The following is a 16,072-nucleotide window of genomic DNA, read 5'->3' as shown; positions in this document are numbered from 1 at the left end:
TATTGAGTAATAAAGCAAAGCAGCTATCCCTCAAAAAAAAAAAAATGAAGGTCCGCCACTATTTAAAACACTGGGTATACCTCCGTCTATCCCGCTCACCCAACATCGAGCCGTATCTGATGGATTAAAAACTCGACCGCGGCAAAGTAATAGCCATCCACAGCCCGTACATGCATGATTCAGTAATTATTTATACAATATATGGTCTATTGGGCTTCTCCATTTTGTTGTTGATTCAACAATTATTTATATAATATGGGCTAATTATGTAATTAGCTGCGGCCTTTAGACATATAGTAATAGCACATACACACTACCTGGTACAAATAATTGAGGGGGGCGAGCGATTGGCAGGGGTCTGACCCCCTGCTCACCCCTCCCTGTCTGACATTATTATTACCGATTACTGCAAAAAAATTGATGATTTTCAGTGCAGTCTAGGCCATTTCCTCCCTTATAGTTGCCATAAGGCACAAACGTCTTTAAAACAGGAAATATCACCCCCTCCCTGTTTGACATTGTTATTATCGATTACTGCAAAAAATTGATGATTTTCAGTGCAATCTAGGCCATTTTCTTTGGTAATAAAGGCGGACAAATACTTGTTGCTTGTTGTTTGTAGTCACCGACATGGGGGAGAATTGGAGCGTGGGACAGAGACAGTTTCTCTGCTTCGGCCGAGTCATATTGAAGCGCAGCCAGATCCAGTTCATGGATGAGGCGACCGCTTCTGTCGAGACCTAGACAGATGCGGCCATCCAGAGGATCATACGGGAGGAGTTCCGAGAGTGCACTGTCAGCAGCGGGCATTGCTCATCGTGTCCCAAGTCCCAACTGTCATGGACAGTGACAGAGTTCTTGTGTTGGATGCAGGTACGCTTTGGCTTTACACGGATAATGATCTACTTCTAGCTTCTTCAAGAGTCTTTTTTCAACAAAGAAATTGCGCTTCTGTTCTAGTTCTATATGTATTTTACTGTTTCAGGTTTAGTGAAAGAGTTTGATGCTCCATCCAAGCTGTGTGACGAAGCGTAGAACCCTTTGTCTCGGGCCGCAATGTATTTATATCACAAATATCTTGAAGTACAAGGCAAGATCTATCAAGACGTTACATAAGATAAGGGAGATAGAGAGAAAAGATAGAATCGGTTTAAGATACATCAACTAACAACCGTATCCTATACAATGTGTCTAACACTCCCCCCAATCTAAACCCTATTTAGCAAGGTTGAGATTGTACTTAAACTCATCTAGCCTCTTCATTGTAAGTGGTTTGGTGAACCCATCAGCTAGTTGATCACCTGTTGGAATAAACCTTATATCAAACAATTTGCGTGTTACTCTTTATCTGACAAAGTGGAAATCAACTTCAATATGTTTTGTTCTTGCATGAAAAACAGGATTAGCTGAGAGATATGTTGCACCAAGATTGTCACACCATAATCTGGCAGCCTGAGGTACCTTGATTCCGAGTTCATGTAGCAAAGTCTGAATCCACATTACCTCAGCTGTTGCATTTGCTAAAGCCTTATACTCAGCCTCAGTACTAGATCTTGAGACGGTTGCTTGCTTCCTTGCACTCCATGACACAAGATTTGTTCCCAGAAATACAGCAAAACCACCTGTTGATCTTCTGTCATCAGCACATCCTGCCCAGTCTGCATTAGAGTAGGCTGACACAAGCATAGATGGAGATTTTACAATTTGAAGACCAAGGCCTTCTGTAAACTGGAGATACCTCAAAATTCTTTTTACTGCTGTCCAATGAGAAGTAGTAGGGGCATGTAAATATTGACATACTTTGTTAACAGAGTATGAAATATCAGGCCGTGTGAGAGTCAAATACTGCAATGCACCTACACTACTCCTATAGTTCGTTGCGTCCTCTGGTCCAAGTGCTTCTCCACTCTCAATTGTGAGTTTTTTCTGAGGTAGAGATAGGTGTACTAACTGGCTTACATTTTTCCATACCTATTCTTTTGAGAATATCAGTAGTGTACCTTTCTTGTGTAAGAAGGATACCATCTTTTACCTTCTTTACCTCGATTCCAAGAAAGTAGTGAAGATCTTCTAGATCCTTGAGAGCAAACTCTAACTTTAAATCTTTAAGCAAACAAGTTGTAGCATCTGGACTGGAGCTGGCAACAATTATATCATCAACATAGACAAGAACAAATATAGTAACATTGTTCTTACTGTAGAAGAATAGGGAGGTATCTGCTTTTGATGGTGTGAATCCAAGTTTTTGTAACTGTGTACTTAACCTGGAATACCAGGCTCTTGGGGCCTGCTTCAACCCATACAAAGCTTTATCCAATTTGCAGACATGATGTGGTGTGTTCTTATTTTCATACCCTGGTGGTTGCCGCATGAACACTTCTTCCTCAAGAACACCATGAAGAAACGCGTTCTGGACGTCTAGCTGTCGTAGGCTCCAACCTCTGAAAATAGCAATAGACAATACAAGTCGAATAGTGGCTGATTTAATAACAGGGCTGAAAGTATCCTCATAATCAATGCCAAACCTTTGTTTAGACCCTTTTGCAACCAGTCTAGCTTTGTATCTGTCTATACTACCATCAGCTCTTTTTTTGATTTTATATACCCATTTGCAATCTATCACATTGGCACCTTGCTTTGGTGAGACTAACCGCCACGTTTTATTTTGTATTAATGCATCATACTCAACATCCATGGCTTTCTTCCACTCCTTGTGAGCAAGTGCATCATGCAAGGTTATTTGTTCACCAGTACTTGTGAGGAAAGCACGTTTGTGTGTGTCATACGTGACTGTACCGTCTGTATATTTCTTGTCCTTGACAATACCTGACTGAGACCGTGTATGGCGAGGAGGGGGTGTAGTTGCGGCAAAACTGTCCACAGAGAGGTCAGCCGCAGAAGATCCAGGCGAGGCGGTCGGGCTGGCCCCCGCAGCAACAGGAGTAGAAGGCGGCCCACTGTTGGTGGAGCCAATGGGCGCCGCGCCTGGGATCGCGTCGAGGGCGGCGCTGACGCGGTTGAACGCTGCACGTGTGGCGCTGTCGGTTGGCGGGGGAGGATCCGCCTCGGATCTGCCGACGCAGGTGGTTGGCGCGGATGGCGCGGCGCAGCTGGCAGTTGGCGCGGGGAAGCCGCCAAGGCGGGTGGACCCCGCGGGTGGGGCGCTGTCGGCCACGCGGTTGCGGGCGGTTGGCGCAGCGCTGACGTGGGTGGGCACCGCACGTGGTGTGCTGGCGGGTGGCGCGGGAGAATCCGCCTGGGGCTCCGCGTCGGGCGCCCGCCGTCAGGAGCTGCAGCGGCCAGAAGATCTGCTTGGAGTTCCGCAACGGATTTGACTGCATCTGGAGACATGAAATAACGCCCTGTAGCTGCATTTTCAGCGTCAGTTTCAGCAGATTCAAAGATATTTTTCACAGTATTAGTCCTAATTAATTCACCCCCGTGACTGGAAAATGGAATAGGCTCGGAAAGGAGGGAGATTTCGGCACGCAAAAGAGCTCCCGCATTAGGATGGAGTTTGGCAAAGGGAAACATTGTTTCATCAAAGATAACATCACGGGAAATATAAATACGACCGTATGAGATGTGTAGACACTTGTAGCCTTTGTGAAGATTACTATAACCAAGGAACACACATTGGGTGGATCGAAACTCTAGTTTATGATGGTTATAGGGACGAAGATTTGGGTAACATGCACACCCAAAGATTTTGGGAGAACTATAGTCTGGTTTTTGATGAAATAAACGTTCTAATGGAGTAGTGTTGCCAATGACTCGACTAGGCAAACGATTGATAAGATATGTGGTTGTGATAAAGGCCTCATCCCAATATTTAAGTGGCATGGATGCGTGAGCTAGAAGGGATAGGCCAACTTCAACAATATGACGGTGTTTTCGTTCGGCCGAGCCATTTTGTTGATGAGCATGGGGACAAGAGACATGGTGAATAATCCCAATGCTACGAAAGAAGGAGTTAAGTTTTTCATACTCTCCCCCTAGTCACTTTGGACTGCAAGAATCTTTTTATCAAATTGTCTCTCCACAAGTGTTTGGAATTCTTGAAAGACAGATAAAACTTCAGATTTGTTTTTGAGCAAATAGATCCATGTGAACTTGCTGTAATCATCGATGAAACTGACATAATATTTCTTTCTACCAAAAGAATCTCTTGCATGACCCCATACATCACTGAAAATAAGCTCTAAAGGAGCATGAGACACACTATTTGACAAAGGATAGGAAAGTTGGTGACTCTTGGCACATTGACAAGCCTCACAAATAGACTCCGTATTGGAACTATTTGACAATGCAAGATTGCCTTTATTGACTACTAGCTTAACTATATTTGAGGAAGGATGCCCTAATCTCTGGTGCCATCTGGCTAGTGACGGCTTGGTGGTGGAGTAAACTTGGCGACGATGCTGTCGATTAAAGACTCTTGATGTGATGGGATATAGTCCTCCAATGCATCTACCGTGATGGATGAGTTCCCTCGTTGCCCGATCCTTAATGAAAAAATAGGTAGGATGAGTTTCAAAAAAGATATTGTTGTCGGATGTCAAACGTGACATGGAGGCTAGGTTCTTATCGGCTTGTGGAACATGGAGAACATCTTTAAGAACAAGGTCACGTTTGAGACTAGGGGAATTAATAGAGGATTGCCCAATGTGAAGAATATCCATACCTCCACCACTTGCGGTGTGAATCTGATCGTTGCCGTGGTACCTCTCCCGGAGAGCCAGCTTCTCTAGCTCATTTGTGATGTGATCTGTGGCGCCGGAGTCGGCGTACCAAACCGTCTCACCATCGGATCCACCGTGTTCCCGTGTGGCGGCAACAGTTTGGCGTGTCTCGGGTGTGTAGTCCTCATCATACCGGTGCCAACAGTCAATGACTTCGTGGCCCGGCTTCTTGCAAAGTTGGCACCTTGGTCGGCGATTGTTGTTGTAGCTGCCGCCGTTGTAGCCGTTGGTGTAGCCACCGCCGCGATCACCGCCGCCGCGGTCACCAGCACTGCCAGGGCGAGGCTGGCCCTGGTGTCCGGCGCGTCCTCCACCGCCGCTTCCGCGTCCGCGTCCTTGCTGTCCACGCCCACGACCACGTCCGTGGGAGGCGGCGTTGGCAGAGGATTGACGTAGATTGGATCCCTGCAGCATACTGAGCCGGGCGTCGAAGCTTAGAAGCTGGCTGTAGAGCTCCTGGACCGTGACCGGTTCGACCCGTGCGGCCAAGGCGGATATCACGGGATTGTAGTCGATGTCGAGGCCGGCGATGACGTGAGAGATGATCTCAGCATCTCCGAGCGGTGCACCGGCGCAGGCAACTTCATCGGTGAGGGTTTTGAACTTTCCAAGATATTCTGCCATGGTTAGATTACCTTTTTGCAGATTGGTGAGGGCCATCCTGGTGTTGATCTTTTGGGCTTGTGTTTGTGCAGCAAACATGGCGTGGATGGAAGTCCATACCTCGGCCAGCGTCTGAAGCATCGCCACTTGCGCGAGAACCTCTCGAGAGAGAGATCCCATGAGGTATCCTTGTACCTGCTGTTGCTGCGCATACCAGATTGATCTGACGTAGTTGAAGACCTGCTCTTCCTTCCCATCCTTGGTGATGGAGATGGTAGCGGGAGGCGCCGGGCTTGCGGCGTCGAGGAAGTGTTCCATCTGTGCTTCCTTGATCTGGGGTAGCACGACGGCCTTCCAAAGAAGAAAGTTCGTCCTGGTGAGCTTCTCTGATGGAGGTGGGCCGAGAGAGAGCGAGGTGTTGGAGGAGGATGAGGGCGCGGCGGATGTGATTTGGGTGGATGTAATGGTGGGGAGCACGGGGCCTGTCATCGTCGACTCTCTCTGCGATCAATGGAGCAAGTTCTCTTTCTCGGTAGCTAGGCGTCGAGAGGAAGGGCTCTGATGACCATGTGACGAAGCGTAGAACCCTTTGTCTCGGACCGCAATGTATTTATATCACAAATATCTTAGAGTACAAGGCAAGATCTATCAAGAGGTTACATGAGATAAGGGAGATAGAGAGAAGAGATAGAATCGGTTTAAGATACATCAACTAACAACCGTATCCTATACAATGTGTCTAACAAGCTGATGGGAAGGTCGTTGGCCTTTGGGGCGATGGTTCAGGAATACGTGAACCGCTCCTCTAGCGAGTAGGTAACCGATGGATGATGTGCTTCTCGTCGTGGCAAAGCCGAATAATGTGGATCGAGATACAAAAGGCAGAAGTTTAGGCATAAAATTAGGGGTATGATGGTGGATCATTTCTAGAGGAAAATGTTGTAAGTTTTGCTGTCATAGGTGTAAAATCAAAAGAGGAAGGAATGTCTCTTATTCAAAGTAAATGAAAACCTACTTCAGGCTTACTGAAAGAAAGGTGTTTTGCGTCCTAGACATATGCATATATTACTGAACATAGTTTCTCTAACGAGGAAGATATTTTTATTTGTTAATTTCATGCTTTTTGCTTACATCCAGTTCGTTGACTTTGTCACCATGAATTGGGAGGTACTATGACTGCATTTCGATGGTCTCTGGAAGCTTTTTCTGTTCCTCTGCCTGCTCCCAGGGTACATGCGTTTTATAACTGCTCACACTAAAATTTTGACCAGAGATAATCTGAAGAATATACAACATGAGAAAATGCAACATATAAAGTACATGATTTTTTGTATGAATACATGCGTGAGCACTTCTAAAATTACATGAACAATTTTTTGAACTCGTGAACACTTCTAAAATATTACGTGAACAATTTTTGAAACTCATGAACACTTCTAAAAAATTACACGAACAGTTTTTAACTGTTAACACACATTTTAAATTAATGAACGTTATTTATAAAATCTCTGAACATTTTTAAATCCACTGAAGATCCAACATGTCACGCTTGTTTTTGTTTTCTATTTTCCCAACCTATGCCCAGCTTCTATACACAATATATCCCCAAATGGAGGGTCCCAGTCTCCCAGAGAAATTCTGCCAAATAAGTTTATCCTTCACCTAATCGCTCTACTTATCCTCTAGTCTCTTTGATCTCCCTAGCCTTTTCTATGTCATATTCAGTCATTATCCCCCCTCAAATATTTGGTTCACGCTCCGCCACTGCCCCTACACGTATCAGTTGTCTCCGTATGCTGGAGGCTCTCTCATAAAAACACATCACAATAGCACTACCTACTTTAAGAATAGACGAAGTTTCGTAGTATAGTGACATGGTCTTTTCAGAAATGTTACAACTATTATTGCCCACAAATTAACATAATTCAAAATATTTACCACACTAGAGTTCTTTTACTTAACATAACCTTGTACACGCCTACAGAGACATATGATTTAAAATTCCACATATTTAAGTATCTATGAAGTCATAAATTTATTTCACGGTCATGTTCAATATGCTAAAGATGTTGCCCTTGCATTTGCGAAAGCCACATTCCTAGTTAGTATGAAAGGAAATTGATCCCCGGGCCTCACTGAAGCATCTCTCAGGTAACGGCTGGATGCAGGAGATTGCTCGGGCTTGGAGAGCAGGTCGATGACATCTTTGATTGATGGTCGCTCATCACGCGCCGGGTCAACACATGTCAGTCCGGTGACCATGACACGCTCCATCTGCCACCACCACTGATTCAACTCCCCTTTGAGCCGCTCATCTACCATCTCGAGGATGGCTTTTCTGCTGTGAGACTCTGTGACGGCGGCGATGAGGGTGTTCCGATGTGCCGCCGTTCCCGGGATAGACGGTCTCACCCCAGTGACCACCTCCAGCAGCACCAACCCGAAGCTGTATATATCAGAGGCGGGGCTCAGCGTGCCGAGCTCAATGTACTTGGGGTCCATGTAGTCCATGCTCCCGATAACGGTTGTCCGAGGAGTGCCCCCGCCGCCATGGCGGATGACCTGTCGTACGAGTCCAAAGTCGCCGAGCTTGGCCTCGAAGCCCTCTCCCAGCATCACGTTGCTGGGCTTTATGTCCCGGTGCAACACGTACCTCTTTGTTGAGTCATAGGCACCGTTGTGGAGGTAGTCAATGGCGGCCGCGATACCGAGAAGGATATTGTACCTCTGCGGCCATGTCAATATTCTGCCGCTAGCACCGCCGTCGTGGAGATGGTCGCTGACGCTACCGTTGGGTTCGAGCTCGTAGACGAGCACCAACCGGCCACCATCATCGCACCAGCCAATGAGCTGTAGGAGGTTCTTATGGCGCAGCTGGCATAGGGTCTCGATCTCATGCACATAGTTCTTCCGGTTCCGCTTCAATGTTGGCTGCCGCATCTCCTTCACTGCCACCTCCCGTAGGTCCGGCATAGGTAGCAACCCTCTGTATACATCACCGAAGGAACCCTTGCCGATCTTCCTATCTCGCGAGAAGTTGTCCGTCGCCGCTACCAGCTCAGAGTAGGAGAATTTTCTCGCAACTTTGATTTTTCCATGATCGAATAACATGGTTAGTTAAGAGAAGGGAATTGATAGAGAACCTTTTCTAATCAAATAACTAAATAAAATCCATGATACATATGTTTACCTTGCAAACAATTTCCGTCGAGGCACCGTGTTGGTCTTTTTATAAATGTAGTATAGATAAGAGAGAGAAGAGCCACTAGTAAACCGGCTAACAAAACTGCCGTGACAGCTAGGAATATCACCCACATTTTTGTCTCCGTGTGAGATGGATCTGTTAGCAAAATAACAATCAACTATTGTATTTTTTGTGCTAAATGGTAAGGTCATTATAAAAACATAAATCTAGCTTAACTATAATTCTGAAAATTTACCCTAGGCAAAAATTGAAAAATATAGAATGTCCATTTTCCCTCCTGAAACATTGGCTTGGCTCATATATTAAGCTAATTCTTTTAGGCTAGCCAAACTCTCTAAATCATCACGTCCCGGTTTGCCAACCGTTGTGATGGAAAAAATGTTGTTGTAAAATGTTAGAATATGAATCCGAAATAATGTAGTTTATACACACATTTTTATAAAAAGTATGACCATCTACAAACTATGCAAAGAAAAGAAAGATATTTACCACATACATCACAAATGTTAATATTTGTAACCAATATATACACAAACATACTTTATCTTGTAAACTACATGTATTGAAATATCAAAGTTTTAGGACTTGCTGTCAACATAATCTTGTTCTAAATAAACCGGTCGGTGGGTGTGCGAACCGGGGAAGGAGTAAATTACTCCAGGGTATGGTACCTTTGGAGGTTAAGGCCTAGTTTTAGTTCGCTAAATAATGTTGTGATGTGATTATTTAGTAAAATACTATGATTTTTTGCCAAAAAGAAGAAGAAAAAACCTATTCAGACAATCACTAAAATAGGAGGAAAAGGCTTGGGTAAACGGGATTATGATTTACAAGAATCCACTGTGATATCAAACATAGTCTAAGTGAGTCAAACTAGTAGCTTCACCGGGAGTGAATTTCTTCCTTCAAAAAAATTCGCCTCTTTCTCACATAACCAAGATTTAAATTGAAAATGTAATAACAATGGAATTGCATTTAAACATCAATAACAACATGTATTTCAACATGACCCCCTCAATCTTAGCTCTAAGATATTAGGAAGCATGATGTGTGGCAGTTGAAGATGAAGACGATTGCTCGTACGGACGTGAGAGTCCATGCAGGTGCACATGATGACATGATGTTGCCATGCAACATTGGCAAGGTGGTACATTTTGTGATGGACCAGCAGGAAACAAGCTAGTTCACGTACATACACACTAGAAAAGAAGCTTTCTGTTTTTATTACACATCACCAAGCAAGGGTCTGGGTCAAAATGAAGTTAATACATTCTGTGTTGGGTCATTTTGGTCTGGGTCAAAATGAAGTTAATACATAAGACATTATAGTACTGAAAGATATATACTTACGTATGCTAATGGCGAGAGGATGCCTAAGTTTTATGTTTATATTAGTTTCTGCCGCACAATCAATTATGCGATCTCGACTCTTTGATGTATGCTATTAGTGAGCGGAGTCGAATGGCGTCCACACCAACCAATAGGCTACATAAAGTCACAAATTATTGGGGATAATCTCAATTTATTGGGTTTATTAGCTCACTTTGTTAGATGTTTCTTTTCATGTGTCAAGATTGCTATTTATCCTACTATTTATAAATCTAGCTTAACTATAGTTCTAAGAGTTTATGCTACACAAAATTTCAAATATATAGAAAGTCCGTTTTACGTTCCTGAAACATTGGCTTGACTGATATATAAGCTAATTCTTTTATGCTCACCAAACTCTCTAAATCATCATGTCCGGGTTTGCCAATCTTTGTGAAGGAAAAAATTGTTGTTTTAAAATGTTAAGATATGAATCCTAAATCTTGTAGTTTATACACATATTCTTCCAATAGGTATGACCATCTACAAATTATGCAAATCAAATAAAGATATTTAGCGCATACATTGAAATGTTAATATTTTGCAACCAATATATGCACCCATATTTTAATTACTTCATCATGTAATCTACATGTATTAAAACTTTCAAATTTTATTTGATTTGTCACTATAATTTTCACCTTACATAAGCCAATCGATGCATGCGAGAATGGGAGAAGGAGTAAATTGCTCCTGTTTTTGATACTTTGGGAGGTTAGCGCTTAGTTTTAGGTAGCTAAATGATGTTGGGATGTGATTATCTATTAAATACTATAAAATTATTGACAAAAAAGAAGAAGAAGAAAAAACTATCCACAGAACCACTAAAATAGGAGGAAATGGGTTGGGTAAACGGGGTTAGGATTTACAAGAATCGACCGTAATATCAAACATAGTTTATGTGAGCCAAGCATGTACCTTCATTGGGAGTGAATTTCTTCCTTTCTTGAAATGTGTACCTCTTTCTCACATAATCAAGATTTAATTGAAAAAGTAATAACACGGAAATTGCATTAAAAATGAATCTAATTAACAATATGGATTTCATCGTGGTCCCCTCAATCTCAGCACTGAGATCTCAGGAATCATGATGTGGACTGGCAATTGAGCATGAAGACGATTGTCCGTACAGACGTGAGAGCCGGGGCAGGTGCACATGATGACATGATGTTGCCATGCAACAATAGCAGGGTCGTACGTTTTGTCATGCACCAGTGGATAAGATCGATAATAATGCAATCAAGACCCTTACTTGGTGATGTGTAGCTTCTAGAAGGAGCTCGATCAGATGGGGTCCTCACCACCAAGGGGCTAGAGTGATGAGAATGTCGCATCAGATTAGGGATGATTTATGATAATAGTTGGGTACGGTAGGTTTATTACTTGAGTTTAGAGTGCCACATGCAAAAGAGAACATCAAACTAATACAGTTTAAACTCGGCTGGTGAGTTTAAAGCTTGCCTAAAACTAACAGTAAAAATGGTTCGCTTGCCACCCCTATTACAGTTACAGGGGACGTTCGCCAGTGTTACAATTACTGTTGACATATTGGTACACCTTATCGATCGGAAGATTAGAGATTTGTTCATGCATGGTGACATCGTTAGATTTTGATTGGGTTACCTGTTGAGTGGAAGGACCAAGCGAGCAGCTGGTGCGACTCGCAGAGGACACCGGTGGCCGCCGAGAATCCGACGGCGGCGTCCTGTACAAGGCCGGCGTCGTCCCTGAGATCCATCGTCGCGTTGAACTCGTACGTAGTGCTCGACTCCGACGCCAGCTCGGTTTTCCGAAGCGCCACCTTCATCACCTTGGACTCGGCGTCGTACGTGACGCTCGCCCACATGATGCCATGGAGGCTCAACGGCGGCAGGCTGCTGGTCCGGTTGGACCTGATGCCGTTGACGTCGATGCCGATGTGATCGGGTCCGTCCTCGTTCGTGGGGTCCCAGCCGTCGTTCCAGCGCGTGTCGAACTCGACTGCGAGGGTGTGCGGCGGCCGTCGCGAGTCGGCGGCGCCCGTGCTGTTGGGGTTGCTGAAGAGCCCGAGGAGGCCGCCGTCCGAGCCGGGCGGAGGGGTGGTCGCCGGGAAGGGACCGAGGAAGAACGCCATGCCGTCCCCTCGTGAGAGGTTGTCTGTCATGTTGCTGTCTTGGACGATGGCGAAGCGGAAGCTGGTGGTGAAGCTGGCTCTCCTGCCGGTGCGGTCGTCCCAGAGTCGCACCGGCTTACGGTGCACGACGCGGCCGGTGAGGTTGGAGCTGTCGTCGGTGAGGATGATCCGGTCGCGGCCGGCGTAGGAGGCGTTGATGAATTTGAGGTGCTCGCGGTCGCCGGGGACGGTGAAGTTGTAGTCGAAGGTGAGCGCGGCGGCGCGAGCAGTCGTGTAGGCGGCTACAAACAGGAAGTACGTGGGTATGAGGATGCTTCTTGCATGGGCCATGGCTGCAGCTAGCAGAAGCCCGAGGGAGTTAAGCTAGTGATCAACACATGTCAGCTGGCTTGCTCATGGAGGACGATGCATGCTGGGGTGGAGAACTATTTATTAGTTTGATTCAAGTAGAGTGGACAAAGGCCCTAGAGACAATTGCAAGCTTGACGAGGAATACTATTTTGATTAGTCAAGTCAAACTTTTACATATATAGATATAGAAAAGGATATCTAAAGGAATATAAAATGAGAAAGGTGTGATAGCACCCCGATGTCCCTACCCCCTCTACGAACAGTAAATTCAATCAGATATAAAAGAAGTTTCAAAAATTCTAAAACTTTGGGACATCAAATATGCTCAAATGTTGAAGGTTATTGCGAGTTTTCATAATGAAATATCACATAAAGAAAGGTGTATGCATGAGTTTCAGATTTCAGTGCTCAAAGTTACCGAAATCATTTTCTTGTGTAGAGCTCTTCAAATATTTTTTCTGCATTAGAACTTGCAAGAACCTACAAAATTTGAGCATCTTTAATGTCACAAAGTTTTTTTTATATTTTTGAATTTACTATTCATAGAGGGTGTAGGGACACCCGAGAGTTGAAACCTACTCTCAATGACCATCTATTCATCAGCTACATTACAAAAAAATAGGGTCATGGATTTTTTAGGATCTTTACCCAATGGCTGAGATCGTGTGGCAACTGTTCTTCGATCTTTATTTACTTTTTCCCTGCCTGATTTTCCTCTTGCCGTGCCGCCTCCCAACCCTTTGCCATATGACTTCTTCCACCCCATGCTCTCCTTGACCCCCCCCCCCCCCCACACACACACACATCGTTCTGCTTGCCACTGTCAAAGGCCAGCCATCTAAGCATGCACCTCTCTTGGCCTTGACATCCTCGCCTCCGTCCCCCCCTACTGCTTGTAGTGTCGTTGCCGTCTTTGACGAGATCCTAGCTCAGCCGCGCCATGCCAGGGTCGATGCTCATCGTGGAGCTCCTCACGTCACCATCGTATCCAACCTCATTGGAATCAACTGATGCTTGCAAAAAAAAAAAACCAGTGCCCACCTTATACAATGAGGGCACGTCCTACTCAAACGGCCATTACTATTGCTACACACTACCGAAATACTCCCTCCGTCACGGTTTAGAAGGCACAGTTAGACTTGCGTGCGTTTCTAAAATAGACAAAGATTAAGGCGCGTTGCATTTACTCCTACCAGCTAATTAGTACTCCGTTGTACTATTTCTATATGCATGCGTAGTGTGAATGCTATTTTTTTAACTCATTTCACAGCCAATCAATAACCACCCAGGTCCTAGAGAATTTGCATGCACGCCTTCTAATCCGTGACGAAGGGAGTATGGAACTTTGCCCATTTTATCGAGATTGGCAAACCTAAAGAAAGCCGAGTGCATCGGTAAAAAAACCAGCAAAGACTAAGGGCTTGGAAACCTCGAACTGAGAACCTAGAACTCGACAAATGGTTAGAGATGTGTCCCTGATGGCCGCAGTAGATATAACATTCTTATTTTCTTACTCTTGTTTTTCCACTTGTTTTTTTTTCATTTGGCGAGTTGTGAGCTTAGCAAAAGCTTTTCATTTTTCTACACTTCATTCCTTTCGTTTTATTTTTCATTTGCCGAGTGGGGTACTCTCCGCAAATTTATCTTTTGCATTTTATTTATTTTCTTCCTTTCATTCTATTTTTTATTTAATTTGTCACCATTTGTCTCCCTAAATAATTTAAGGTCTTTTCTTTACCCCACGCCCCATCAATCTTTCCTCTTACTCGGTCTACTACGAAGTGTTGTCCATTTTTCGAGGTTCGTTTGCTATATTGTCGTCATTTAGTGTATATAATTAATTTGAACTTCAGTTGCATGAAAATATGGCAAAATTAGGTTGAAACCCGTATTTCTGTTCGTGAAAACATGTTTAGGCCTTATCAAAGGAAAGGAAAGCAAACCCAAACCTCAGGGTACGAAGACTCGACTCCGAACATAGAGGTTATTGGTTTTTAATTAAAACTGCTAATGTTGTCTGAAAAACATGAAACTTGTAATGTTGTCATCATATATGGCATCAATATGCCGTGATAAAATTTTGAGGAGATTTTGCAGAAGTTGTGATGTACACTTCTTATTAGAAAACAGACAATCGTAAAAGGGAAAATCTAGATTTTATGAAGAAACGGGTCATATGTGAAGGTGAAGCGACTATTGCTCTAACTACTTTGTTGCGATCATCGTGAGCTTAGAGATTGTTGACCTCCTTCTACAAGTCCACCGAGTAAAAGCATTGGAGTATGAATTATTGTTTCCAGAATGCAATTGAACTAGGTTAAAAAGCATAATGATGGTACTCACATAATAATAGTGACGTACTTAGGCTATCGTTCACATGGGCATGTGTTTGATTGGTTCGGCTTACTGCAGGATGTGAGTAGGAAAACACATAAGTGAATACATCTTTCATTTTGTTTATTTTATTTTTTTGCAACAAAAAATTGCCGGCTAGGACAGAGACAACCTCACTACCTTTGTTGGACATACAACGAGAGTCTATTTGCCATTAACTCTTTGAGTGTGAGGTTTCAGCCATGGCTGTGACGTGGTTGCCCATACTTTTGGTATTGATAGACACTGGCCACAAATTATTAATGAGTACGTGGTCCAGTTTTTTGGTTGCTAGATAAACATCATACACAGATCTCTGAATATATGCAGTTAGTACTGCAACTTTTCGCCGCTGGTCTTCGGAAGTATGAAGGAGTTATGTAGCCTTTGATGTATACGGTGCAACGTGGATGGAGGAGATGAGTAAGGAGGAATATAGCTTGAATTCTGCGTCCAAGGAGAAGGACGTGCATGCTCATGTTCATCAAGACTGACCATTTCCTTTGCCCAGTCCACAGGGAGCGCTTACACACTGCATGATGGAGATGCATGGACGCAGCTGGCCGGCTAGCTATAGGTGGCGTTGGGTGTGTGAGCTCTCCAGTCTGGGAGCGAGATGACGTACGGATTGTGCTGAGCATTGCCTTACGTAAAATAATTAGGTCCTGATTTTCAAAATGTGGGAATATATATATATATATATATAAACATAGGATTGGATCATTGGAGTGGCATGTCCTCATCCTATAGGACTAGAAAATGACAAGAATTTGTAATCAAAGTGTTTGCCAAGAAAACAAAGAAATTGTACACCTTTCGAAATAGTGTGCAAAGCAATCCTTCGAAATTTTCCTAAGGATAATTTCAATCCTGCAGATCGAACAACCTATGTAGAAATAATTTCGAAGGATCCAAGATCGTACGAAGTTCATTTGAATCAAAGAAGCGCTAAAAGACTTAGTTTGCGATGTGCCTGGGCCTTGCCTCTTTCTGCAAAAGAACAGAGCGGGCCAATATTTGTGATGATCCTGAAGCCATTTTCTAACTTAATGTTACAATTTAGTCCGTACGAAACGTCAGGCATAGATTTCAGTGTGGTCCCTCCGCTCTTGTCGATTGTGATATATGTGTGTGGACATACATTGACTGACTTCGGTATGGATAATACTTGGGACAAAATCGATTTATATGCCCAACAAAAGTGGAATTTATGAATCGAGATGGAATATTGCTTCATGTGTCAAATCATCAAGAGACTGTCACATTGTTACATTTGTGTTAATTTCAAGAAATTGCGTCAAATTGTTGTGCCATTTC

At 43.8% G+C, this 16,072-nt stretch overlaps 1 protein-coding gene, 1 non-coding gene and 1 pseudogene across 2 annotated transcripts; 1 reads left to right on the top strand and 2 right to left on the bottom strand.

Moving 5' to 3' along the window:
• Positions 1-711: 711 nt before the first annotated feature.
• Positions 712-6,161, top strand: LOC123425017 (annotated as a pseudogene).
• LOC123433767 lies at positions 5,168-5,306 on the bottom strand. Its single transcript, XR_006625085.1, has one exon. It is a non-coding gene; the product is annotated as a small nucleolar RNA Z247 (small nucleolar RNA).
• Positions 6,162-7,231: 1,070 nt separating the features above from the next.
• On the bottom strand, positions 7,232-12,507 carry LOC123424482 (L-type lectin-domain containing receptor kinase IX.2-like). Its single transcript, XM_045108099.1, has 3 exons — positions 11,542-12,507; positions 8,536-8,685; positions 7,232-8,428 (listed from the first exon to the last, which is right to left on the bottom strand). The coding sequence occupies exons 1-3, from the start codon at positions 12,359-12,361 to the stop codon at positions 7,398-7,400; spliced, it is 2,001 nt and encodes a 666-aa protein (XP_044964034.1). The 5' UTR covers positions 12,362-12,507; the 3' UTR covers positions 7,232-7,397.
• Between the last annotated feature and the right edge of the window lie 3,565 nt (positions 12,508-16,072).

The sequence above is a fragment of the Hordeum vulgare genome, chromosome 2H (genome assembly GCF_904849725.1).
Source record: "Hordeum vulgare subsp. vulgare chromosome 2H, MorexV3_pseudomolecules_assembly, whole genome shotgun sequence".
NCBI lineage: Eukaryota > Viridiplantae > Streptophyta > Magnoliopsida > Poales > Poaceae > Hordeum > Hordeum vulgare.
The sequence above is the reverse complement of the archived record's forward strand: the minus strand, read 5'-3'. Positions and strand labels throughout refer to the sequence as shown.